Source organism: Rhinocladiella mackenziei (genome assembly GCF_000835555.1).
Source record: "Rhinocladiella mackenziei CBS 650.93 unplaced genomic scaffold supercont1.4, whole genome shotgun sequence".
NCBI classification, from domain to species: domain Eukaryota; kingdom Fungi; phylum Ascomycota; class Eurotiomycetes; order Chaetothyriales; family Herpotrichiellaceae; genus Rhinocladiella; species Rhinocladiella mackenziei.
The window spans coordinates 906,935-930,763 of record NW_013550601.1 but is presented as its reverse complement, the minus strand read 5'-3'; the positions used below and the strand labels follow the sequence as shown (position 1 = coordinate 930,763).

At 49.7% G+C, this 23,829-nt stretch overlaps 11 protein-coding genes across 11 annotated transcripts; 7 read left to right on the top strand and 4 right to left on the bottom strand.

The window, feature by feature from the left end:
- Positions 1 to 420: 420 nt before the first annotated feature.
- Positions 421 to 4,182, top strand: Z518_05464 (uncharacterized protein; the record flags this gene model as incomplete). The annotated part of the gene is made up of 1 exon (XM_013416276.1): positions 421 to 4,182. The coding sequence occupies one exon, from the start codon at positions 421 to 423 to the stop codon at positions 4,180 to 4,182; it is 3,762 nt and encodes a 1,253-aa protein (XP_013271730.1).
- Positions 4,183 to 4,877: 695 nt separating this feature from the next.
- On the bottom strand, positions 4,878 to 5,069 carry Z518_05463 (uncharacterized protein; the record flags this gene model as incomplete). The annotated part of the gene is made up of 1 exon (XM_013416275.1): positions 4,878 to 5,069. One exon carries the CDS (start codon positions 5,067 to 5,069, stop codon positions 4,878 to 4,880), a length of 192 nt encoding a protein of 63 aa, XP_013271729.1.
- A 779-nt stretch (positions 5,070 to 5,848) lies between these two features.
- Z518_05462 (uncharacterized protein) lies at positions 5,849 to 7,443 on the bottom strand (the record flags this gene model as incomplete). Its single annotated transcript, XM_013416274.1, has 2 exons — positions 5,849 to 6,524; positions 6,575 to 7,443. 2 exons carry the CDS (start codon positions 7,441 to 7,443, stop codon positions 5,849 to 5,851), a joined length of 1,545 nt encoding a protein of 514 aa, XP_013271728.1.
- A 236-nt stretch (positions 7,444 to 7,679) lies between these two features.
- On the top strand, positions 7,680 to 8,453 carry Z518_05461 (uncharacterized protein; the record flags this gene model as incomplete). The annotated part of the gene is made up of 1 exon (XM_013416273.1): positions 7,680 to 8,453. The coding sequence occupies one exon, from the start codon at positions 7,680 to 7,682 to the stop codon at positions 8,451 to 8,453; it is 774 nt and encodes a 257-aa protein (XP_013271727.1).
- A 213-nt stretch (positions 8,454 to 8,666) lies between these two features.
- Z518_05460 (uncharacterized protein) lies at positions 8,667 to 11,855 on the bottom strand (the record flags this gene model as incomplete). Its single annotated transcript, XM_013416272.1, has 1 exon — positions 8,667 to 11,855. One exon carries the CDS (start codon positions 11,853 to 11,855, stop codon positions 8,667 to 8,669), a length of 3,189 nt encoding a protein of 1,062 aa, XP_013271726.1.
- A 619-nt stretch (positions 11,856 to 12,474) lies between these two features.
- On the bottom strand, positions 12,475 to 13,820 carry Z518_05459 (uncharacterized protein; the record flags this gene model as incomplete). Its single annotated transcript, XM_013416271.1, has 2 exons — positions 12,475 to 13,583; positions 13,631 to 13,820. 2 exons carry the CDS (start codon positions 13,818 to 13,820, stop codon positions 12,475 to 12,477), a joined length of 1,299 nt encoding a protein of 432 aa, XP_013271725.1.
- Positions 13,821 to 14,102: 282 nt separating this feature from the next.
- On the top strand, positions 14,103 to 15,143 carry Z518_05458 (uncharacterized protein; the record flags this gene model as incomplete). The annotated part of the gene is made up of 2 exons (XM_013416270.1): positions 14,103 to 14,105; positions 14,154 to 15,143. The coding sequence occupies 2 exons, from the start codon at positions 14,103 to 14,105 to the stop codon at positions 15,141 to 15,143; spliced, it is 993 nt and encodes a 330-aa protein (XP_013271724.1).
- Positions 15,144 to 15,871: 728 nt separating this feature from the next.
- Positions 15,872 to 16,707, top strand: Z518_05457 (uncharacterized protein; the record flags this gene model as incomplete). Its single annotated transcript, XM_013416269.1, has 2 exons — positions 15,872 to 16,460; positions 16,520 to 16,707. 2 exons carry the CDS (start codon positions 15,872 to 15,874, stop codon positions 16,705 to 16,707), a joined length of 777 nt encoding a protein of 258 aa, XP_013271723.1.
- A 753-nt stretch (positions 16,708 to 17,460) lies between these two features.
- Z518_05456 (uncharacterized protein) lies at positions 17,461 to 18,036 on the top strand (the record flags this gene model as incomplete). The annotated part of the gene is made up of 2 exons (XM_013416268.1): positions 17,461 to 17,522; positions 17,580 to 18,036. The coding sequence occupies 2 exons, from the start codon at positions 17,461 to 17,463 to the stop codon at positions 18,034 to 18,036; spliced, it is 519 nt and encodes a 172-aa protein (XP_013271722.1).
- A 363-nt stretch (positions 18,037 to 18,399) lies between these two features.
- Z518_05455 (uncharacterized protein) lies at positions 18,400 to 21,095 on the top strand (the record flags this gene model as incomplete). Its single annotated transcript, XM_013416267.1, has 6 exons — positions 18,400 to 18,641; positions 18,694 to 18,722; positions 18,779 to 18,876; positions 18,926 to 19,576; positions 19,623 to 19,985; positions 20,031 to 21,095. 6 exons carry the CDS (start codon positions 18,400 to 18,402, stop codon positions 21,093 to 21,095), a joined length of 2,448 nt encoding a protein of 815 aa, XP_013271721.1.
- A 274-nt stretch (positions 21,096 to 21,369) lies between these two features.
- Positions 21,370 to 23,063, top strand: Z518_05454 (uncharacterized protein; the record flags this gene model as incomplete). The annotated part of the gene is made up of 3 exons (XM_013416266.1): positions 21,370 to 21,807; positions 21,935 to 22,522; positions 22,578 to 23,063. 3 exons carry the CDS (start codon positions 21,370 to 21,372, stop codon positions 23,061 to 23,063), a joined length of 1,512 nt encoding a protein of 503 aa, XP_013271720.1.
- Positions 23,064 to 23,829: the final 766 nt, after the last annotated feature.

Below are 23,829 nucleotides of genomic sequence, written 5' to 3'. Positions count from 1 at the left end.
ATATGTATTCGATATTGTCTCCCTTAAAAGAAAAGGGGAAAAGGGGGTGGTTAAAGCGGCGGAGTCAGGCTGGGGTTCTCGCAGTGTTTAAAAGTTGCTAGCATCTAGTGCTGCACGTGAACGGAGTCAGCCAAGGCCTAGAACTTTGGGGGGGAACTTACTGTACAAGGTACTTGAACTCTTAAAGAAACTTATCGGATCATGCCTTTTGACATGTGGCCCCAAGCTGCGGCATTTCATTGATTCTTCAGCAACTTTCCTTCATCTTGATATCGATATCGCATCAAACAAACCATCGGCGACAGACACATTACACATCCCGCAAGATCCACTCATTCAGCCTCTGCTGACCACCTTTCCCTACACCTGATGTAACGGCTCGATGATTCGCATTGCCAAACATAGGCGCATCGTGCCTGGATGCCCGTCCTGAACCCTTTTCTGCGCGCGCTCTTTCAGAGTAGTGTGCTAGGGTACGCTTTGCCCTCCCACAATTATGTCCTCCTGGTTCCCACGACCGAATCCCTCCTGTATGGCCAGGACCGTGAAACCAATAAACGATATGTCGACCAGGTCGACGATGAAGATTTCCTGGGCAGTCATATCCTCCGAATCGTGTCGAATCCTCCAACGAAGGAAGGAAATGTCCGCGACAGCCGTGGGAAGGCGAAGAATTACTCGACCGTCAACGGAAGAACTGTGATTCTGAAAGAGAATGCCGTATACACGAATAAAGGGTTCAAGCAATTGTCCCAAGCCACGTTGTTGAGCGATCTTTTGTACTACTCTCCAGGAAATGATATGCAACAATGGCTGGTCTACTATATCACCAAACCTCTGACGGGTGTCTTCGAGGCCCTCCCCATCAAGGCCGCGGTCATCGGAGAGAACAAACTTCCATCATCGCCGCCTGCCGCATCCTCGGAGCCTCCGACACCGAAAAAGAAAGATGTCAAGACTTTTAGCGAGCTTCTCGACAACTTCCCCATGATTCAACGACAAATGCAACCGGGCCTGGAGAGATTATTCAACGAGTTTGGCAAGGAGTTGGGCAAGCCTCTTCCGCCGCCTCCTTCCCGCAGTCCGACCGCAAGTTCTCTCGACGGGACGACCGCGGCCTCGGAAAATGGATCAATTAAATCCAATGGGTCGGTGAAATTGCCATTCCATTCTGCGACATATTTTGAGGACGAGGAGGATCTTATGCGGAGAGCCTTGGAGACTGCCGTCACCGCCGCGATAGATTTGTTTCAAGGAGTCGATAAACAGCAGCTCTCGTATCTGGGTGCCACCACTGATTTGACCGGCCCCGACGTGGAGAAGTTGATCGAGCGATACGTCGCGGAGTCTGTCCACGACTCGTTACTATTTCCACGGCTATGCTCCTTTCACAAGACGCAAGATCAAGAGCTTGATCGACGGATCCGGCAATTGGATTGCCTCGATGTCTCTCAGGTGGGAATCGCTCTTGAGGATGGCAGGAATGGCAAGCGGGATCTGATCAATCGAATTAATCGCGGGGTCACGGTCTTTCGAAAGATGGGAGTCGCTGGAAGTCCACAGGAAATGTTGGATATCCTCCTCGAGACTCAGAAAGCCGTGTCCGAACCAGAAGGGGTATCTGATGAAGAAAAACGAGCGGTCGCGGCCATGACCATCAATGCCGACATGCTGGTGTCCTTACTCCTTCTCGTCGTCATTCGATCATCCGTCCGACATCTTCAAACGAGATTGTCGTATATGCAACGGTTCATCTACATTGAAGACGTTGAAAGTGGTGAAATTGGCTATGCTTTAAGCACGCTGGAAGCCGTCTTGACGTATTTGGCGCGAGATGCGGCTGGGTTACGAAAAGCATCGAAGCAGAATCAATTGCTTTGGAATGCCATCAAAGAGGGCAAAATCGACGAAGTCAGATCCATTTTTGAGGCGTCCGCAGTCATTGCCGACGATCTTGTCGAAGAACCCGCAGAAGTTCCCCTCTCCAGAATGACAACGGCCTCGACGCAGTCCTCAGAAAAGGGTAATCTCTCGCGAACCTCTTCGAGTGAGGGTGGCTTGTCGCACGTTTTTCCGTTCCAAGCAACGGAGAGGAAATCGTCCGTATCCAAACAAAAGAAAAAGGTTCAGATGGCGGCCCGAAGCATGTCCATCTCTTCGGCCCTCTCGTTATCATCGAGAGCCGCTACGATCGAAACTACCCTGAGTGGGATTGAAGGAGACACGTCGGTACAAAGTCTGGCACAAACTCAAGATGCCATCGGTAATTCAGTCCTTATGATGGCAGTCGAACATCAACAACCACAATCCCTACGATACCTTTTGAGCCTGTCCCAATATTATGGTCCCGAAGAAGTTTTAACAGACGCTACGAACGAAGGCGCGACGTTGTTGAGTGCTGCTGTCCAACTGGCCAACACCGAGCTGGTGGATATCATTCTCGACTATGCTGGGCAGAACACCGACGAAGAAAGGTTTCGAAACTACCTTTCCATCAGAGATTCCCGAGGACGCAGCGTGGCGCATTATCTTTTCAATACACCGCACTTGATAAAGAGACTTGCCAACATGCTGCCATGGCGACAAAAGGACAAAATTGGACACACGCCGCTGTTTGCCATTTGTCGAACCTATGATCATCCGGATTATAGCTGTATGGTTTCGGAAGCTCTGATGGCTGCAAAGAGTGCTCAACCAGACGACAATCCGCTTCGGATTGAGGATCATATGGATAATAAAGGGAATACCTTGCTTCACATTGTCAACGATGCCACCATCATGCAAAGAATCCTGCAATATTGTGAGGTGGACTTGAATGCCATGAACGACAAGAAATTTACCCCACTGATGCTTGCCAGCAAATATGGTCGGGTTGATATGGTTCGAATTTTTCTGGGCGATCCCAGGATCGACCTGCATCTACGAGAGGCGAGAGGGTTGACTGCCGTGGAATTGGCCAAAGACGACGAGGTTCGAAATCGAATTGACGACCTGACACTATTTTCTCCCTCCAACACGGCAGATGCGACAGGGAGGATTACCGCGATCGTTCGATCCTTTTTCGTTGAGGACGGATCCACGAGATTCATCCTCAAGTCCGGTGCGCCGAATCCGGCCGTCTCGAGTACAACTTATACGATCACCACCAGTCGAAGAGGCCTCCAAGACTTTGAGAACTTGGCCAAGTGGCTTTCAATGGATTTCCCTGCTTCGTACATGCCGACGATTCTGGCGACGGATTTCCGCAGTCCGTTCCAGCTACATTCGAGACCCTCTCGATCGGTCCTGCATGATACACAAACACATCTTGATCGATTCTTGAAGATCCTGATGAAACATCCCACCTTTTCAACGCATGAAATGTTGTGGGAGTTTTTCTTGGTTCCAGACATGCTACCCGAACAAATGGCCGAACGGGCCAAACTGAAAGCAGAATTGATTCAAGAAAAGATTGCAGACGATTACGACCCATTAACTTCTAGAGCTGATATAAATGCCGTTGATTCGGTTGTGTCCCATTCACGGGACATCGTCAGAAAGGTTAATATTAGCACACACTCGGTCGTCAGACAGGGCCACGCCTATGTCCAAGCTCAAGCAGACCTGGCAGAATCTCTCAGCCTATGTGCGGTAGCATTTGCCACGATGGGATCTCCAGCGACCACATTGTCCAAGCTGCACGTGGACATTTTCCTAAAATTTGCCGCCTTGATGCATACCGAGCGGGCCTCTTCACCACTTGCGAATTACGTCTTGAGCCTCAACTCCTTTCATTCGACCATTGCTGCCGTTCAATCCGCCCTCCTTAAGCCGAGCACATTGATCAGTCAAATCGTGTCCACACAAAGGAACTTGGAAAAGAACAAGTCGAGCCTGATCAATAACTCGGGACCTCGCAAAGGGATCATGAACATCAATTTCCCCGGCACGGAAGAAAGTCGACTCAAGTCCATCAAAGATACGGAGAAGAAAATCTTGCAGGCCGGGATTGACATTGATCGACTCGGCAAGGAGTTGAGGTATACGCAAGAAATCGTGGTGGGGGAATTAGCAGGTTGGACGACGTGGCGAGAAGAATGGGGTAAAGAGGAAATCAAACGAATGGCGAGGAACACGGTGGTCAAGGAGAAGGAACGATTGAGGTGTATGCAGCGGGCTTTAAGGCTGCTGAAGGAAGGCTAGGCTGATCTGATCCCGTGGTTTGAGATCCGATTGAGAAGACTCGGTCTGGGTCACAGGCCGTCTTCCTGTCAGGGGGCAGTGGCCCGTGCATGCAGGCGCCTTTGGCTCATACGGGAACGAATACGTGTATAATCAACGGTCGAAATCATCGTCGACATCCATGAAGTCGATTCAGCAACAATGACAAATGATACCCCTGGGAAGTGGGCAGCAGGATATCTATTATTCGGGCAGGGTAGCTCGTCAGCTAGTATGGTATAGAACAATTCTCTGGGATAAATGGACTTTGAACTCTGAAGTTCATTCATTTTCTAATAATTTTCATTGATTCAGGTTCACCATTCCCAGCTTCTGGATCTGCTACGGCGCCGCGTGTTTCGGTCTATGCCAATGCTATCGTGATTTGACATCTTCCATGCATGTGTGCAGAGCGTTGTCTCCATCTTAATCACTATCATGGTCTATCCATGAGTGACTTTCTTCACAATCCCGTCTTGATCGACGTGAATGTTCAACCTGGAAGTAGAAATTTATTATTAATCAGCCATGACAATGCCGGTCATTCAATCATTCGACAAGCCAACATCAGCATGTCAATCAGCATATCAATGCATGAATCTCTCTCCCTTCTCGCCATCCTCTCTCAACAGAGCTTCACGCCTTTTCTGCGTCGTTGGAAAGGAATGGTGCTTAGCTTACCGATCCGGATTATGATCCATCGTCATCATGCCCCCTTCCCCAACGACTCGGTGATTCTTGGGGAGATCCTTTTTCGCGAAACTTGTTTCGCCGTGTGTCTCGGTTAGTTTCTTGCCCATAAGTTTGGACATCCATGATTCTGTGGACGAAGAATCCTTGCTGTTTATGCCGGGGACGACGAGAGGCATGGTGATTGGTGACAGTGATATTGGTAATGGTTGCTGAATACGATGGGCTCTTTTTTTATTGAGTATGAAGAGAGTAGAAGCTCTGGGCTGAGTGGATTTGGTTGTGGACTTTTTGATGGGATGAAGAGAGAAAGATGAAAGGGGGGGGGGAAAGAGAGAGAGAGAAGAGAAAAATTGAAAAGAATAAGGAAATTATATGAACCGGAAGTGTTGAATTTCTGATGCCTGAATCCTGATTCTCTGATGTGGACTGAGAAGAAAGTGACGTACCTGGTGATATGGTACAAAATGCCGTCATAAAACTTGACTCGCTTATCATCACCCGGGGAATGATTACTACACATCGACTTGTGGATACTGCTCATGGTGTTGGGTTCGAGAGAAGAATTATTTTTATCTATATTTGCAAGTTCCCCTTTTTGGGGGTTGTCTCGTAGCAAAGGCTGGACATGTTAGCAGCCACCCAGTTTTCCCCCTGCCGTCGCCTCATTGTTCCATGCTGCTCTCTTAGCAAAGATGATCATGTTCTGGATAAAATAGTAGGAATACATCCCCATGACAAAACCGAATTTTCTCCATGTCGACATCACCATCTTCTTGGAAACATTTGTGAAAAAGTACACAAAATTTTGGGATCGAGCAGAGTTAGATGATCCCGGTCGAGGTAACAAAGACGCTTGATTTTTGGGCCTTTTCCCCCCCGGCCCGCTAAAATGTCGGGATAACGTTTCCTTATGTCTTCCACCGGACCCCTCCACCGTGACAGACGTGCGGTTGGGTCAGATATAGTCTCTCGCGGCCTTTTGCAGCTCGATCATTCTCCATCCTCTGGTTTCGGGGTTGCTGACTTCTTCAGGTAGTCTCGTCACTCCGATGGCGTACGTGACTTGTTGGACTTTATCTTCCATCCCTGCAGCCAATTCGTTTGTCTTCTTGTTTCGATAAACATGAACTTCCTGCGTCCGGCATGTGATGATAAAGACTGGAATGTCACCGGGTTCCAGTAATCTGGCGTTCAGGATGTCCACATTCCGGATATCCAAAATCCGTCCATCCGATTTGAGTCCTGCTTTGGTATACTGTTCCATCAGAGCCGAGTAGACCTGAAATTGTGCTGCGGACAGCCAAAGCTTCAGAGTTTCAACATCTCCCTTGACATAGGCATCCAGCACTTCAGGCAGGATATATTCTCGCATATCTCGTAGGAATGGTTCCAGCTGAAATGATGGGTCCATTTCCCGGAACTTCTTAATCACCATGGCCGTTTCATTTTCAGCGAAGAAGCCCGCGACTCGATCCGAGATGGATCGTGCCGTGGATATCAAGGGATTTTCCGACTCTTCATAAGTGGTCTTCATGTTGAAGAGACCCTGCATGAACTTCGAATTTTCCTTGAACTTGTTCCACGATTCTTTCCAGGCTGAATCTTTGTGGACGGTGATGTTGGTTCCCGCACTGCACCGGCCGTTAGTTCCGTGAAATCAATCCCCATCTGCTTCACTTACTTCGGATCTGCCACCGGAGGTTCGGCTGGCTTTGGGCCGGATTTTTCCTCTTTCAACCTCTGGGCTTCTCTCCTTTTTCGTCGCTCTTCTTTCTCAATCCAGCCTCCATATCTTGAGCTGCTTCCATCGTCAACGGCTTCTGAGATATCTTTGAATGCCTGCGTCTCTCGAACAGGGCGAGTGGCTCGTTCAATTCCACGACCAGTTGCATTTACACCCTGTCGAATTCCTTGAACAACTTTGGTGTCCCATGTCCATGCCGCACCTTGTCCAATGGCACTCGCTGTACGTTTCAACACCTGAGATGTTCCTTTCGATGCAGCTTCGGAGGCTTCCCGTGCCCGTCGAACAGCCTCAGATTCGGTAAATTGATGGACCGAACCGGAAAGTTGTTTGGTTGATTCATTCCATTCTTTGGAGGCTTTGAACTCGGAACGCAGTGTTTCGGTGAAAACTTGCCACGGAGTCTTGTCCCCATGAGGTGGTGGAGGAGGACCCGCCTCTTTTTCGTTTTTGGTTTCGTTCTGACCTTTTTCACCCTCTGTTTGCTCCTTTCCTTTGCCGGACTCTTTCTTGGGTTGTTCGTCCCGTGGTGGGTCTCGGACGTCTTCCTTTGGTTGTGCTTGTTGGTATTGGGGTCGGGAGGTGTGTAGAGATCTTAGGATGATTTGATCCGACGGAGCTCGTCGAGAGGAGAAGGGTGAAGGATGTAAGGAGGATTGCAGAAGAGGAGAATGTATCTTCGATGAAAGTAATCTCCTGTAGGCTGCTGTTCTTCCATGTTGCGCCGCTCGCAAAGCGGCAATTGGAGCGGTGGCTGTCACATAATGACGGACACCGTTGACTGGTGCACAGCGCGGTAAAACCATGCTACGAAGGAGAATGATAACGGAGAGAGAAAGGACGGCAGAGCAGCGCGAGCCCCCCGAAATAAAAAAAGAAAAGCTGAATGAGCTGGTTCAGTTCATAGCGAAGCAGATCACCTGCGGAGGAAAACTGAATTGTTCCTTGGGTCCGGCTAAGTTGCCTCTTTCGGTCGCTAGTAACGAGAACCATCACTTTGCTCCCAGTGCGCTCATCCCCGGTGGACGACCCATCGACCACCATGGCGCGCTCAAATATTCTCTCATCGATATGTCGCTCATGTCGACGGTCCTATATTACACGATCACGACGCTTCACCTCTAATTCAACCAGCAAAGGCAGCCAGGAACCATCACGGTCTCTCGCCAAAGACCTCGGAATCCAAGTAGAGCCAACCATTCAAAACCAACCAGGAGCATTGGATCAAATTGCCGAAGCTCTTCGCAAACCTCAAAAGCAACCATCCAGACCTCCCCCGAGCCTGAGTTCCCTTGCTTCAGGCGACCTTCGATCCATCGCTCGAAATGCACGAGACGAAGCAGCAACGAGATACAGCACGGGAACCTCAGCAGACGAGCCATATCATTTGAACGTCTACGCCCACCGGCAAAATATGCACATCACTTTTACTGAACCGTCACGCAATCCTATCCTTTCCCTCTCGGTGGGTAATCTGGGATTGCGAAAGGCGCAGAGAAAAACCTACGACGCCTGCTTCCAATTGGCGAGCTATATGTTCCGAAAGATGGCAGAGAAGCAGTGGAGAGTAGGGGGGAGGAAGATGACACACAATGAGATGAAGACTTTGACGGATATTCGAAAACCGGGCCCCGTCGGCGGTGGAAATGGAATCGAGATCATTTTTAGAGGGTTTGGGCCCGGACGAGAGGCTTTTCAAAAGGCGTTGCTAGGACCTGAAGGGAGGATGATCAAACCGTTGATCTCAAAGGTCACGGATGGAACGAGGTTGAAGTTTGGTGGAACGAGGAGCCCGAAGGTGAGGAGGTTGGGCTGAGCCGCCTTCGGTAGTCTTACAAGTGTACATTAATTGTGGGTCGACATACACGTTTCTTCAAGCATTGAAGAGGCGCTGTCCCCTTGCTGCGATGACCTACACGGCACGAGCGTTCAACTCTCTTCCTTGCTCGCACCGTGGAAAATCTGACACGCGGATTGACCAGGGCATTTGGTCGGACAGCTAAATTTTTCTTTCCGCTATGGTTTTCTATCAACCGTCATAACCACCGGGCGAGGAAGAGAAATAATCTTCAGCACCCACAGGGCTCACTCCATTCGATGTGCTACTTTCCTCTCCCTGGTCTCCATCTTGTTCTCGCCTCTTCCTCGTAGGCAATATTTTCAATGGCCCTGAAACGCTCCGATGTGGATCCAGGTGCGTGGACTTCTTGCTAAATCCCACACTGGCAATGACTCTCCTCAACGCCTCCCCTTGGGGATCAATCCCCATCATAAACCTCGCCAACTCGGAACACAATTCAAAATCGGATTTCTGTCGAGCTAACTTCATGAGCCGGATAACATATCCCTCAAATTTGCGGGCATCGTAAGTATCGGATTCGTCGTCTTCCTCAAGGCCTTGAAGCACAATGAGATATCCTCCGGCGGTTTTCAAGTCTTCTAATGCTAGCGCTTCTTCGAACAGGCCGAGAGGGGGTGGGAGGTGTGCGAAAAGTGTTTTCCAAGAGCTAAGTTCTTTTTTGCGAATGCACTGAACGACAGTTGAGAGATATGTCGAGGGGGAAAGGACCAGTTGCAAGAAGGAAAGAACAGCAGGCAATGAGCCCGGGGATTCATCGTTACCTTTTTGTTTTTTGCTTCGGTCCACCTCATCATCGAGGACATGGTGTAAAAGAATCTCCAGGGCATGCGGAAAATAGGAAAGATGCTGGTACTGGTTCGCCAACCCAAACGCTGCGGCGGTGTCGTTCGCTTCGCATAATTGACGGCGAAGAATGTATGGAAGAAAGAGCTGCGTTCGAATGCCGGATCGCCATTGGGCGAAGTTGACGTCTCTTCGTTGAAGAAGCTCGGACTCAATTCCGAGAACGACACCCTTGGTCAGGAGGATCGATAGTGGATAGAAGTCAACGGACATGGAGAGAAGTGGTGATGTATTCAATTCCCCTGCCGCATGGTGAAATAAATCACGAACGTCGGGCCACAGTCGAAGTTCCTCACCACTAAATATCCAAAGAGAATCTCGCAGAGAATGATAATGTTGACTTCGTATGGTGAATGCTGATCCGGGTAGAGGTGTCGGCGGTGCGGATTCTTCTGGACCGGTAAAGTTGAAATATATCTGGTCGCGCATGAGGATGTAATATTCGACGTGTTGCGCCATGACCCTCATGTCATACTTGAGCTCATCCTCATTTCGGGACGATTGTAAAAGAACCAATTTGTCATCTACCAGGAAAAGGACGGATGCGTATTCCACATCTCGTGACGGATCGCCATTTCGAAGTTGAGAATCAGGCACAACCCAACTGACGGATCGGACTCGACTTGGTGCTCGGACGATACCGTGAAAGGCGATTTGGCCGACTTGCACGAGTTGTGCACCTCGATTCGGTATATTCAGAATGTAATGATAGAGGATATTCTCATAGGTGTAGACCAGTAAAGAGTCCTCACCAGAGGGGCCCACAAACACGATTGGCATAGAGAATGCTTCAGTGTGGAGGGGGAAACGACCGAGTTCGAGTTCGCGAGAATAAAGGCGCAGGTCATAGCCAACGGCGTTCTCAGTGGCAACGGCGAGAATATGATTGAACCAACACATTCCTCCGCGGACGGCAAATGAATTTTCCACGGTGATGTCAGAAAAGGTCTTCCATCGCCCGCTTTGAACACTATAATGAGCTAGACCTCGTCGGCCTGCTATGGCGACGTATCGTCCGTCTTGGGAGATGACACATGCTTTGATCGGCCATTGATTGTGGAGATAAACGGGCGGATATTGGGCGTGATGCCACAGTGATGCTTCGTTGGAGATGGAGGTTAAGTCTGGCAATTCGTGACCACGATAGACCGTCAACTCGGATGGGGTTTGAAGGAGCGCACGGACAAGATTCGCACAAGAGAAACAGCCCATAGCTGCACTGCGCGACATTTCAAGCTTCCATATTTTATCTTCCCGGGGGGGTGTCAGGAGGATCTCCGCACCACCACTAATCCAAGTTGCTCGGTGGACCGCAAGGAGCCATTTTTCATGGTTTGACTCTGCGTGGTGGAGATTCGTATGAAAGCTTGAGGCGCCTTCTTTTCCGAAGACCGACCAGGTAGACCAGCCATGTTCATAGCCAACAAAAAGACAATAGCCATCGGGTGACCAGGTGAGACATGTTATTGCGCCCCTTGATGATGGTGATGTAGATGATCTGAAGGTATGCGAAAGAGGAATATTCCCCACGTAGTCTTTGGCAGCATAACAAATCACCTCGCCAGTGGAAGTGGCAATGGCAATGAGCGAAAATCGAGCATTGATGCTTGCGAGTTTCGCTTCAACGGAAGCATCTGGTGCGTGAAAGCAATATCCATCGAATAGCCTCGTGGATGGAGTCGTAGAGGATCTTGATGACGGGATGGAGTCATCAGACGATGCGGCTCTTGTGATTTGAGGTTTAACGCGCTGCACCGCATACGCGTGTCCATCTGGGGATAGCCAGACGGAAAGATTCATCGCTCGATCATGGACCATGGTCGAGATCCCCGATTTTGGATTGATCCAGTCCATTTTCGCCAGCAATTGGGCCACCGCATGGGACCCGTCTTTCTGCAATTCCCACCTGATACACTGCACAGCAGCCGGCTTTTTGGTTGCCACGATCAGTTCTGAATCCAATGCGATGACTGAATTTATCCCGGCGTCGATTTTGATAGCTCGTCGGAATCGAAGAAGGACCTCGCCAACACCGGCAGTCTCGTCCACACCAAAACTTCGCATGACATTTTGTCTTTTCGCTTGGCTATATCCATACTGTTGTTGAAGAACACGAGCATTCTGATCGCTTTCCACGGAGTAGGTCATCAAAAAGCTTTCGGTCGTACGAATGACGATCGTACTCGAATCCGGTCTGAAAACAACACCTAGGTTGGTGCCATATGTCTCAAGTGATTTTGGTGACCGAGATAGCGAGGCGACCACGACAACAGGTCGCGTGGACCACAAATCTAGTCGGGCGGATGTGATTGTTGCAAAAAGGTGGTCATTGCGGGCTGCTTGTAAGTCGATAATTGCATCCACTTCACCGTCAAGGCCGCCATTGCTTCTGGTCGTCTCGTTGGAGTCATCGTGACGACTAATCTCTACTCCATCTATATTGTCGTCGTCCCCGATTGTCGGACTGGGTCCATGGTATGCAGACACTTGAGGCACGCTGCATGGCCAATACATAATTTGTCGAGTCAATGGCGAGGACCATTTTTATTGAGCTGCATTTTCCCTGGGTCGAAACATCTGATCCAAGTCGTCTTCATTGATCGAAGTTCATGGTGAAGGTACGCTGCTTAGAATGAAAAAAGAATGGCCGGCACTTCCGACAACCTTGAGGGTTTGGAGTTACAAGCTGGGGTTTGCGATGTCCCATTTGATGCCAAGATGGAGAAACCTTGATCCGGGGCACAGATAATCTACACGCTGCTTTACAAGGATAATCAGGGGGACACTATCGACTCGGAAGATATCAAAATATTATATTCATACATTCTTGAGCAAAAGCTGATCTCACCAAATGTCGGTCCCGTTTCCCGACCTAAGCACTTTGAAGGATTCGTTTGGTTGCGGAATGAGCCATTATGTCATTAGCTTTTCGAGCCCAAAAATGGGCGGCCCGAACGTGAAAGGCCAGAGCACTGACGGATGGTGACCGGCGTTTTGTTGTTTGTCAATGACACGGGTCATCGGAATAATGATCGCTGCTTCATCAGCCTCATGTCTCGAGCTGCGTCTCATGGACTTTTTGTTCAAAACAGGGGGGGTAATCATTCAAAAATTCGTAATTCAAACATGGCCTTCAAGTTTTCGGAGGTTGTTGCACGCTATCGTGACTCGGTCGAGTTCCGCTGTTTGGTTGATTGCCTTGAGCCCGTTGTTGCTTCACAGCTTTGTCCTTTTGTTGGGCAATCTTTTCGAATTCGGCCCATCTCTTCTCCTCATGCTCTCTCAACTTGCCCGGGAAGAAGGTGTCTCTCATGCTTGCGCCGACATGCGGGTAGAGCTCTTCAACAGCAAAGAGGGTATCCATCACCTTGTTCTTACCAATGACCTCCTTGAACGTGAGCGGAATGCCGTACGCCTTCGGGAAACGTCTCCATCCTGCGACAAAGATATTCTGGAGTATACCAATACCACCTATGGCCAGGAGATACCAGGTATTCTGCTGGATACCCGCCGCCGTGATCAGCAAGAGAATCCAGAGCGTCGCCAGGATAACGACGGATATCCTGGTGAACCAGGAGGCTGAAACGTCCACATTGGTTTGGCCGGCAGCGAGATCCTCAAGGTCGAGCCCCTTTCCTTGACCGAGGACGACAATGGCATGTTGGCTGCCGTTGCCTCTGGTTAGAATGACACTCTTCGTGGAATTCTTTCGGCAGGCCCATTTTTCCTCCGACCACTGCGGAAGGCTTCCCGTCACGAAAGAGAGAGAGATGCCCACAATGGTAATCAGGAAGATGCCCCAGTCGCCATAGATGCCGCAAGGAATCGCTGCAATGCCCAATTGAAAGAATGTGGTCACATACCCAATCCAATAAACGAGGTCGTATCCCGGATATCCTTTCTGAGCTTGTTCTGCCGTATAGATTGAAACACACAAGCCTGCTTGAGAAGGTTGTTCGACATTCTTCTCCGACCCAGGATGCTTTTTCTCCGCCTCTGCGATTTCATATTCCCAGCGCTTCTGGATCAGGTTGTTCAATTGCGTTCGTATTTCTCCGTTCGGCTTGCCATTGTCCATCCAATTTTCAAAGTCACGCACAATTCGACCAATAATCCAACTAGTGTTGTCGCGCACATGGCCAGACTCGCCGTTGATGACCTTGCAGTCGCAATCAGGAAGAGGCATAAGTTTGTTTTCGCCAATTGCAGACACGACTGCCGTGACCGCATAGGCGACCCATCCTAACAAATGAGTCCTTGTGTTTCAGTGCGAGAGGAGATGAACTTACCAAAGGAAAATGCAACTGGGGTGATGCGGGATCCAGCAAGCTGAGCAAGTGCACGAGCTACCACATCACCGCCGAGGATGAGCAGGACAGAGAATACATCGCCAGGACTCTTCCATTGTGACCAGAAGGCACTCGATGGGGCACCAGGGTCGAAGTTGCGACGAATGAGTTCGGCGAGCACAGGAGGCATGGTACCGAATATGATAATATACCATGCGCACAAAAGTTATAGGTGTTGCGTGGAGATCTCTCCGGAGCCGGTTTGGGTGATGGGGAGGCAAGGAGGCCGTTATGGGCGCGCAAAGTAACGGGTAAGCCGCCTGTGAAACTCTCCCCGTATTAATTAAAATCCAGTACTACTGACGTCGTCTGTCCCAATTAGGCATCGCGCAAGGATCTTCACATCTCGTCGTTGACCGATGCCTGCCAGGAAACTTGCATCCCACTTTGCGCAACGCATCCCTCGGTCAAGATGGTAGGTCGGGGTTTGCTTGTCTGGTTTAGAGATGCTAACGCTGCGTAGTCTCTCTCCGACTCAAAGAAACGCCTTGCTCTCTCCATAATAGACTTCCTGTCCACCTCCCTCAAAGATGGGACCCTGACTGCGGAAGATGCAGACAACATTGAGATCGCCAGCAACTGCATAGCGGAAGCATTCAAAGTGGACCCAACGGACAAAGCAGCTGTATCAGAAGCTGTCGGATCCCAGTCTTTACTCAATGTCTTTTCAGTTTATGAAAAGCTCAAAGGGAGAGGTCCCTCGGCCGAAGCCCCTCCTCCAAGGCCCTCGGAGCCAGCAGCGATCAACCCAGAGGCGGAGAAGCTCAAGAGTGCGGGAAATGCAGCCATGCAGCAGAAGGACTACAAGACTGCAATTGAAAAATACAGTGAAGCCATTACCTTTGCGCCCACCAACCCAATTTACCTGTCCAATCGTGCGGCAGCTTACTCGGCCAGTGGTGACCACGCATCGGCCGTCAAGGACGCTGAACTGGCCGTGGCGGCAGACCCGAAATACACCAAAGCATGGTCAAGACTAGGTCTGGCTCGGTTTGCCATGGGCGATGCCAAAGGAAGCGTGGAAGCATATCAGCAGGGAATTGATTTTGAGGGCAGTGGCGGAAGCGAAGCCATGAGGAAAGGACTGGAGACGGCAAAGAAAGAACTTGCTCGCATGGAAGCGGAAGAAGAAAAGATCCCTGAAGATGTCGTCGATGATGCCTCTGGTAATACCAGGGGAGCTGGTGGCATGCCTGACTTGGCCGGGTTGGCCAGCAGGTTCGGTGGTGGTCGAGGAGGTGGTGGCATGCCTGACTTTGCCAGCATAATGAACAACCCCATGTTTGCATCGATGGCCCAAAATCTCATGCGCAATCCAGAAGCGTTGAGTGGCCTCATGAACAACCCAACCATCCAAAATATGATGAATTCCCGGCGAGAAGGAGGCGGTGGCATGCCCGACTTGAGTCAAATTCAGCAAATGATGCAAGATCCCGCAATTGCCAATCTGTGAGTATATTCCTAGTCCACATCGAACCATCACTGACGTGTGCAGGGCTCAGCAGTTCATGGGTGGAGGCGCCGGCGGTGGTGCCGGTGGTGGAAGAGGTGCAGGACAGTAATATCGAGCACGGATTTCCTCTTGTTCCATAGGCGAAATGAAGAAACGACATTCGAGATACAACCCATACAGCGACTAATTCTGAGTTGAGTTTTAATTTGTGTTCGCTTGGTGAAACACTCGACGTCAATGATGACTGGTCAGCCTCGTTCACCGATCTCTCTTGCCACGTGGGGCCGACTTTGGCATGGATTAGGACCATTTTCAAGATACACTTCACAGTCTATCCCACCGGAACTGTTCATATTCCAGTCATCATTCAAACATTCATGTGCGAAGCTTTGAGATTGGGAGGGCCTCGGTTGACTTGCTGCCACACAACAGTTAATCTTGCATGAAGCTAAAGCATCGCTACGTGGCACTTGCCAGGGTGAGTGTGCTGTCAACGCAGCCAGCGCGTGACAACACAGGTGAATGACTTGCCCCTCCATCGGCAGAGTGATCAAGGGCTTCCTACAAAAAGACTTTGTGGCAACAAGAATTGGACGTGGTTCGCCTTTCGTCCCTCCCCAAATCCCCGGTGGATTTCGTATCCGTCCCTCCTTCGAGGAATGAAACGAATCCGACCAATCACGATTACTCACAATTCTGTCACTCACTCACTTTGTTGAACCGCTGTCATGGCTTCCATTGCGGGAAAAGTATATGCACTGACAGGAGCTGCCTCAGGCCTTGGATTCTCGACATGTTGCCGACTCGCGCGATTAAAGGCGAGGGCCGTTTCGATTGCCGATATCAACCCGAGTCTGTTCGATGAAGCGAAGAAGAGATTGTTGGCAATCAATCCTGACATGCGAGTCTCGACGACAAAAGTAGATGTTTCTTCCAGTCTCGATGTGAATGCTTGGATCAAAGATACCGTCAATACATTTGGTGCGCTGGATGGAGCGGTGAATTGTGCAGGAGTCATCAACCCAGCCACATCTCAACAAGCACCATTGTTTCTGAACGAGACGGACGAAAGCTGGAATCGGGTGGTGGGCATCAATCTCTCCGGAATCTTGTACAGCATGAGAGCACAAGTGAGGGCCATGATGGAATTACCCAAGACCCCACGAAGCATCGTCAACATTGCGAGTGCGGCGAGTTTATTTCACGATCCAACGATTCTCTCATACTGTGTGACCAAGGCGTCTGTCGCGAGTTTGACGACAACGGTATCGAAAGACCTGGCCTCCCTTGGTATAAGATTGAATGCTGTTTCTCCCAGTGAGTACAACATCGAGGAACACTCTTTTCCCCCTCCCTTCTGATATTTCCCTGTCCAGGTGCCACCAAGACGGGGATGGCGTTGCAATGGTACAAAGATGAAGAGGAAGCGGTGGCAGACATGGCGAAACGAGGAATCACATTGCTGGAACCAGAATGGGTGTCTGACACCATCGTATGGTTGCTCGGCGAGGAATCGGCAGGAATCTCTGGTGTGAATATCCCGATAGGCGCAAGTGCTCCGTGAACGATAGAGAATGCAAAATCGTAATGAATCAGCCCCGCCAATACAAGCCCCGAACATGAAGATCCTCGGGATGGTCCCACCTCTCCCTTTGCTAGATACAGGAGGCTGACAACGACAATGGGTATGTCTCATGTTTCAATTGCAACACTGACATCACAGTGCAGCGCCTCCAACCACGGGCTTTGAATCAAAGCGGCGAGCAAACGACCTTTCGCATGCAAAGCATCGCTGTTTACCCATGTCCCAAGATCATGCATACCACATGCGACCATGATTGGGTGAATAGAAATCAGACTTTCTCCTGCGCCAATACCGCAGCATGGACCGCCGGCAGGGCAACTTATTTTCCAGCAATCATGATTGCGATAAGAAATACCCGTCCACCCATCTCTTCTTCCAGCTTCTCTTTCCGGAGACCGCTGCGACCAAGCAGCCCAGATGGGCGGGGTTCCCTCCTAGCTCGATGGTCAATCCCGAAATGCTGATTTTTCTCGACCTTGGAAAGCTGGCACCCTGACCCAAGCTTGCATCGAGCTCTTTGGAGCTCAGCTTGGAGCATTTTAGTTGTTGGAGCTTGGGAGCTTCGGCCAGCCATGGAGGGGGAGATGGTCGAAGCATTACAAGCGCTGTGTTTCCGACCGGAAGGTGTTGTTGATATATCATTTTTGCGATCAGCCACCTTTGCTTCCAAATCTTTCCCATCCCTACCACTTTACCCTCTTTTCCGTTTTTGACCCTGGCCCCCATGTGATGATGGTCGCACCTATCATTGTCCTTCTCGGCCTTCTGCTTCTGCTGGGGCAAGGCTGGTCCTAGTAAGCCAGCATCAGTCAATCATCAGCCGGCTGAGAGGTGCTGACAGCTTTGACCAGTGACTCTGGTTACTACACGCCGGAAGCTACAACGGCTTGGTGGACACCGACACCGACGTCCTACGTGTCATATTGGACCCCGTCAACGACATACACGACTTGCTACACCCAGCAGAATGTGGTGGTGACCATCACCTCGATCCTGCCTTGTCCAGCCACCTCGACGACCGTCTACTACGAATGCTGTGATCAATGCGAGAATAATTGCTCCAATCCGCCGACGTACATTGGGACTACGACGGTCACATCATATACCACGACGACGCCGCTGCCCCAGCAAACCATCACTAGCAATGGCCTAGTCATTGTCCTGGTGGACTCGACAGCCTATTCTAGCCCAACTTTGACGCCCAGCGTAGTTTATCAATTCAGCAGCGATGCACAGGACGCGAGCTCCAACTTTTGGTCTGCTGGGATGTTTTTGGCGCTCATTGCAACGATTATGATTCTTCTCTAGCACGGTTCTGGCCCCTGGGATGCATGAAGGGAGGGTATTTGCGTTGTTGCAGCTTATGAACAATAGTTCTGGTATGGTATATGAACAGCTAATGATAATGAGACCGATTCAAGCTGATTGGTTTTCCTCAACTCAAGGCTTGATATGATAAGCTTATCGCGAGTTTCGTAAGTGAAACACGGGCGTTGTACGGTGTGAGCCTTCTCCGGATTGGTCATCGATATTAATCTTCCAACTTTATCTTTCCCATCACTAGAATTTGCTTTTTGCTCGCTAATCATTGTTTGTATTTATTTGCTGGGATACCTCATATCTATCATTCATCAACCATACTGGGGCAGTGGCGTCGGCCGCCTTACCAAGATGCCGTCGCGTTCGCGGCCTACGAGTTCAACGCCTCGCGGATTCAGCCAGCAATTCCGTTTGAATCGCCAACGCACTGAGACCGAAGCCTTGCTCGCGTCGCAACACGACGAAGAAGATCATGCCGACAGCGATGGACTGTATCCCCCTCACTGCACTTGGACAAGGAACCAAGCCGGACCACCCCGAGCGGCAGATCTCTACCGGAATGCCGACTGCAATGTCTATGAGAATATCCTCCGGTGGGTGGCGTGACTGACCAAGGCCGGGCCGAAATATTGATCGAGACTCTAGCATTCGGAGGGATATCACCAATAGCATCGGTAAATAGGACAAGAGCTTAAGAAAGAGAACCTCCTGCTCAATTGTCCCCCCCCAGACGACCCGTACTCGCTCGAGCAATTGAAAGCACCCCGAATGAACATCTCCGTTGTCCGACCTTTGGTCGACTCCCTCTACGAAAAGCAGGATCTCTCGGTCGGTATGCAACTCCCCTTCCGTCCTTGCGAATGTGATCTCGGCTGAGTCGACAGTGTATTGCCTTCTGGTCAATCGAATGCAATTCATCCGGGAACAATCATATGCGACCCACCATCAAACCGTCAATCTCACCCGAGCACTCCTTTGCGAGCTGGTGGCCGAAAAGATCCTACGTCGATACAACGAGGACAATCCCGGCCCCCGAGGTCTCCTTAAATTAGCCAACATTCTTGTCGCAGGCTTTGAGCCTTTCCAAGGGGCCCCGGAAGCAGTGCGCAAGAAAAACCCCCATGCGATGCATTGGGCCGCAGAAAGAATCGGCACCAAGGTCGAGCGGAAGCTGACCGCTCTGGAAGTTGCCATCGTGAGTGCCAGCAAAAGCTTCCTGGCCAGCAGCGCCTGTCAGAAAGTAGTCGATGCCATTTACCGAGGAAAACTGGTTTATACTCCCAGTAGCTTCATCGATATCATTCCCGATCATTGGAAGCGGAGGCCGATTTCTCTATATGACCCCCGACGAGCACCGTTGTTGAATCAATATCGGCTTATTGTGCCCCGAACGCGGAATCTCATTGAAGTTTGCCAATTCATGGTTCTTCTTGGGTTGTATATTGTCGTCATGGCAGAGCGAGAATCTCGAATGACTACCGAGTATAAGCTTGTTGAAGCAATATTTGACATTTACGGCGCTGGTTGGGTATGCAATTTCCCGAGTGTTGTGATTGGTCGGCTGACTGAAATAGGTGCTCGATCAATTTGCCTCCATTCTCGAACATGGCTGGGGTGTGTACACCCAAAATTTATGGTCATTCTTGGATGTCATGTTCTCGGGAATCTTTTTGTCATATCTCGTTTTGCGACTTCATGCTTTCCGGGTATCGGACCAAGAAGAATCCATTCATTTAGCTCGAACGGCTCTCGACATTCTCAGTTGTGGAGCACCGGTGCTCATTCCTCGATTGGCGTTTAATGTCATGTCGGAGAACATGCTGTTTCTCTCCCTGCGAGCCATGATGTCTGATTTTCTCACCCTCACGGCCTTGGCGGTGTGGTGCTTCGCTGGGTTCCTGTTGAGCCTCAAATGGCTGCATGCGGGAGCTCATCAGGTAAGTCTCTTGCTTTGGTTTCTGAATCCAGTTCTAACATTTCAGTCGATCACAATCGGCAAATGGATGATTTGGATCTGGTTCGGTCTTGATGGCACGGGTATAGACGAATCTGTCGACTTTCATTGGCTTCTCGGACCGGTCTTGATGGTGTTGTTCGCATTTCTCGGAAATACACTCTTTTTAACCATCCTCGTCTCGATGTTGACCAACACGTTCAGTGGCATTGTGAGCAACGCCGTGCAAGAGATACAGTTTCGCCGAGCTGTCCTGACGTTCGAAGGCGTCAAGTCCGACGCAATTTTTGCATACATTCCACCATTCAATATCCTGGCGCTGATCGTTATGCTTCCGTTGAAAATGATGATATCGGAGAGAATGTTTCACAAAGTCAACGTCGCAGCTGTCCGAACCCTCAACATGCCCACTCTGTTGATCATTGCACTCTACGAAAGAAGAACCTTGTGGATGTCCGATAAAAAACGATCATTCAAGGCGAAGAGAATTGACTGGAAGAATCCTAACGGTCCCAAGGCCACAAACTCGCAGTACTGGGCTATCTCAAGATTCAGCGTCCATGGTGATATCCATGCAGTTTTCGACATTGACCCACCACAATCAGTTTTAGACAAAATTGCGGAAGAAGATGATTTGGATCCTGACGACGAGGGCCTGGGAAGAGCGTCAACCCCCCATTTGAACGATCAATTTAATTATCCCCCTCCATCAAGACGTGGCAGTCAAGCCATTGATCCAAACAGAAGGGTTTCGGTGAACCCAAGGGCAATGAAGAAACGAAGGAGAGAATCAAAAGTATCTGAGAATCTGAGAGAGGAATTCAGGGATTCAAGCGAAGATCAATCCGGAGCCGATCATCCACCCGGATACAGAAAACCGAAGCGTGGCGAGAGGATGGATTCGATAATCGACCTGAATGATGATCACAATAGTCGCCTACTAGAGGCGACGGCCCGATTGCATAAGATGGAAGAAGCAATGAAGCGAATGGAGGCGATGCTGTCGCGGCTGCTTGATGACGGGGCCAGTTCGGAGAATAGCCAGGCACAGGAAGAATTGGCGGAGGAGTTGCGAACGAAGTCTATCAAGTAAATATAATTATCTGTTTTGAATAGCGTTCCTACCAAGTGATGACATTTGAGGACCAACACCCACGCCGTGGTAATGGAAAATGTGCTAATATCTCCACCTAATTAGGTGTTTCCTGTTTTTTCAAAATGAGGCTCAGGGCACCTTCACACAGCTCGTCAATGGTTGCCCTGCCGTAACCAAAGCAGCCCTAACCAGGTCCTTGGCGCTCCTTCTGCATAAAACGTCTATACCGCCCGTTCGAAACAACGTGCTTCGAACACGCATCGCCTTGACAATGAACGAAAACCGCCCTCGACCATGGAATTCATTTACGTGGAACCGCCGCTTTGGAACGCGACGACCAAGGCTCTATGCCGGAGAAGACAAGCGCATTTCCTTTGCTACTTTACAAACCGCTGATATTGTGAAGACGTTTCTGGGTGCATGGCCGAACCCTTTAGATCCACCTTGTCTAAACTTCAAGCAAATCGAACAGTTTATGACTGCTTCCCATTTTCCCGACCCAAATGTGAAGTCTCAACCGACTGGCTCTCCTCGCCTTGCACTTCTTGACGATCGTAGAGATCCGATCGGACTGAACGAGCAGGGTAAGCCAAATGGTCAGATGAGAAATTGGGACTCCGAAGAATACGCCACGAACCCACCTTCGGGTGAAGATGTTTTTCGCGAGGCCTTGGATGAGAGCGGTTTGCATGCAAAGTTCCAACAAAATGTACGTTCAGTAGCCTCTGTCATTCAGCAAGTCTTGACCACCTTGGCAAGAGAGCGGTCAATAGAGCAGAGCGGCGAGTCCTGTACGTATCTGTTGCATTCTCGATGTCGCTAACAGGTACATCCAGCTTCATTACGAATATCACTCCTCAATGCACTTTAGTGCTGGCAGTCAATGTCGCTCGTACGGCTGCGACGATCCTGACGCTATACCTTCAGAGATATCTCTCGTTCCAAGTCAACTTCAGAATGAAACTGGTGAGTCGGACGCACATTATATCGGACTTGATCGTTTATCAAACCAGGATGATAATTATTTCGTGATGGAATTCCATCTCCCATACTATGCCCTCAGGCTGGGAGATCAGATATCAGATCCGCGGAATCTGCGACGCTCATATAAGATGCTGGCACGAGAAGATCGAGAAAGTGAACAAATGTTCTACTACGAAGCCCAGATCTCCTGCCTGATAATTGGAGTCGATGACTTTTATTGGACAGCTTATTGTTGCGTGGACACCTTCTTTGGTAGCGAGACAACCCCTGAACGGTATCTGACGCAGAACATCGACGCTCCCCGTGGCGGCAAACTTGCATCTTCTCCAGACTGGGATCCTCGAGGATACTTCCTCCATGTGCTGTCACGTCGATTTATGCAAGTAACAGCAGAATGGGGAAACCTTGTAAATGAGCTCAATGCGCGGCTCGACACTTACGTGCGTCGACAAGGTCCCAATTTCACAGTGGATACATGAAATCTAACCGTCAAAGGAAAATGCCTACCACGATGTAATTGACACAGACAAATTCTTCGATGATGAAGCTCTCAGCCGCACAAAGTCCTACACAAGAGCAGTTTCCATTCTCAGAAAATTCCACGACTTGCTCAGCCTTACCCTGGATTCTTTCCAAGAATTTTCGCGAAACGAACTCAAATACTTTGAGACCAGCAGTGAGGTTTTGGACAGGTTTTGGACTAGTTATTTAGAAAGCGTTTTCGAATCCACTGAAACGCTCCGACATTGGCAAAGAATGCTACTGCAAAAGATCCAGACGTTTGATCGGATGAAGGATGGGGTTGGTAATCCACGCTTGCACGAGGTGGTCCCGTTGTCTAATGGGTTTGACCAGCTTGTGAATACTTCGGCCCTTCAAGAAAGTCGTCTTGCGACTAAACAAGGCATTGACATAGGAGTTCTGACAAACGTGACGGTGGTAAGGATGGCTGCAGATGCAACGGTAAGATTGTTTTGCTGAGGAGAAGTTTTCAGGCCTATCTACCCTTCAGCCTAGCAGCGGTGAGATCCCCAGACCGAGCCAGACCTGCAATGGTGCTGAGTGCAGTGTATAGGCCCTTTTCAGTATTTCGGCTGATAGTGTAAACGAGACACGTTGGCTCCTCTGGCTGCTAACCTCTCTTGTTCTCAGTACAGCAACATTCTATTTGGCGTTTCGAGCCAAGATCCAACGGCACTTTGAAACCATTTGGAAAAAGTGGCGATAGGGCTTAGAGAACCTGAGTATCAGGCAGGATATCATTCAAAGTGACTCGTTGGCTTGAGGAGAAATCCATGAGAATAGGCGCGTTGACATTTCCTCAAGAGAGAGAGCCGAAGTGGTGGCGTGTCCCGTGCTTCAGATGTGCGCAAGAGCATATATCTCCACCAAAGAAGCAGCGAGATATCAGAAACTAGGTAGATTGCATCCAACTAGAAGATGGCCGGTGAATTATTCGGATCGTTGATTTGAAATATGATGAAGCGTGAAGTCGGTAGTAATGGACAATGGTCGCGGGACTGGCATAAGAAATGGCAACAATCATCTTGGAAATTCGAGATGGCATCGACTGCAAAGCCTATGATGACATTCGGTACAGAAGTTTTGGATTTCAATCTTCATCGGTCCGTTATGGCAATTGCACTATGATCTCGCGTTATACAAGTGATAATATACAATCACGGGCCTATAGTGCACTTACACACGTCCATAAGTTGGTTTTTCCAAATGTGGCTATCGGTGTTCC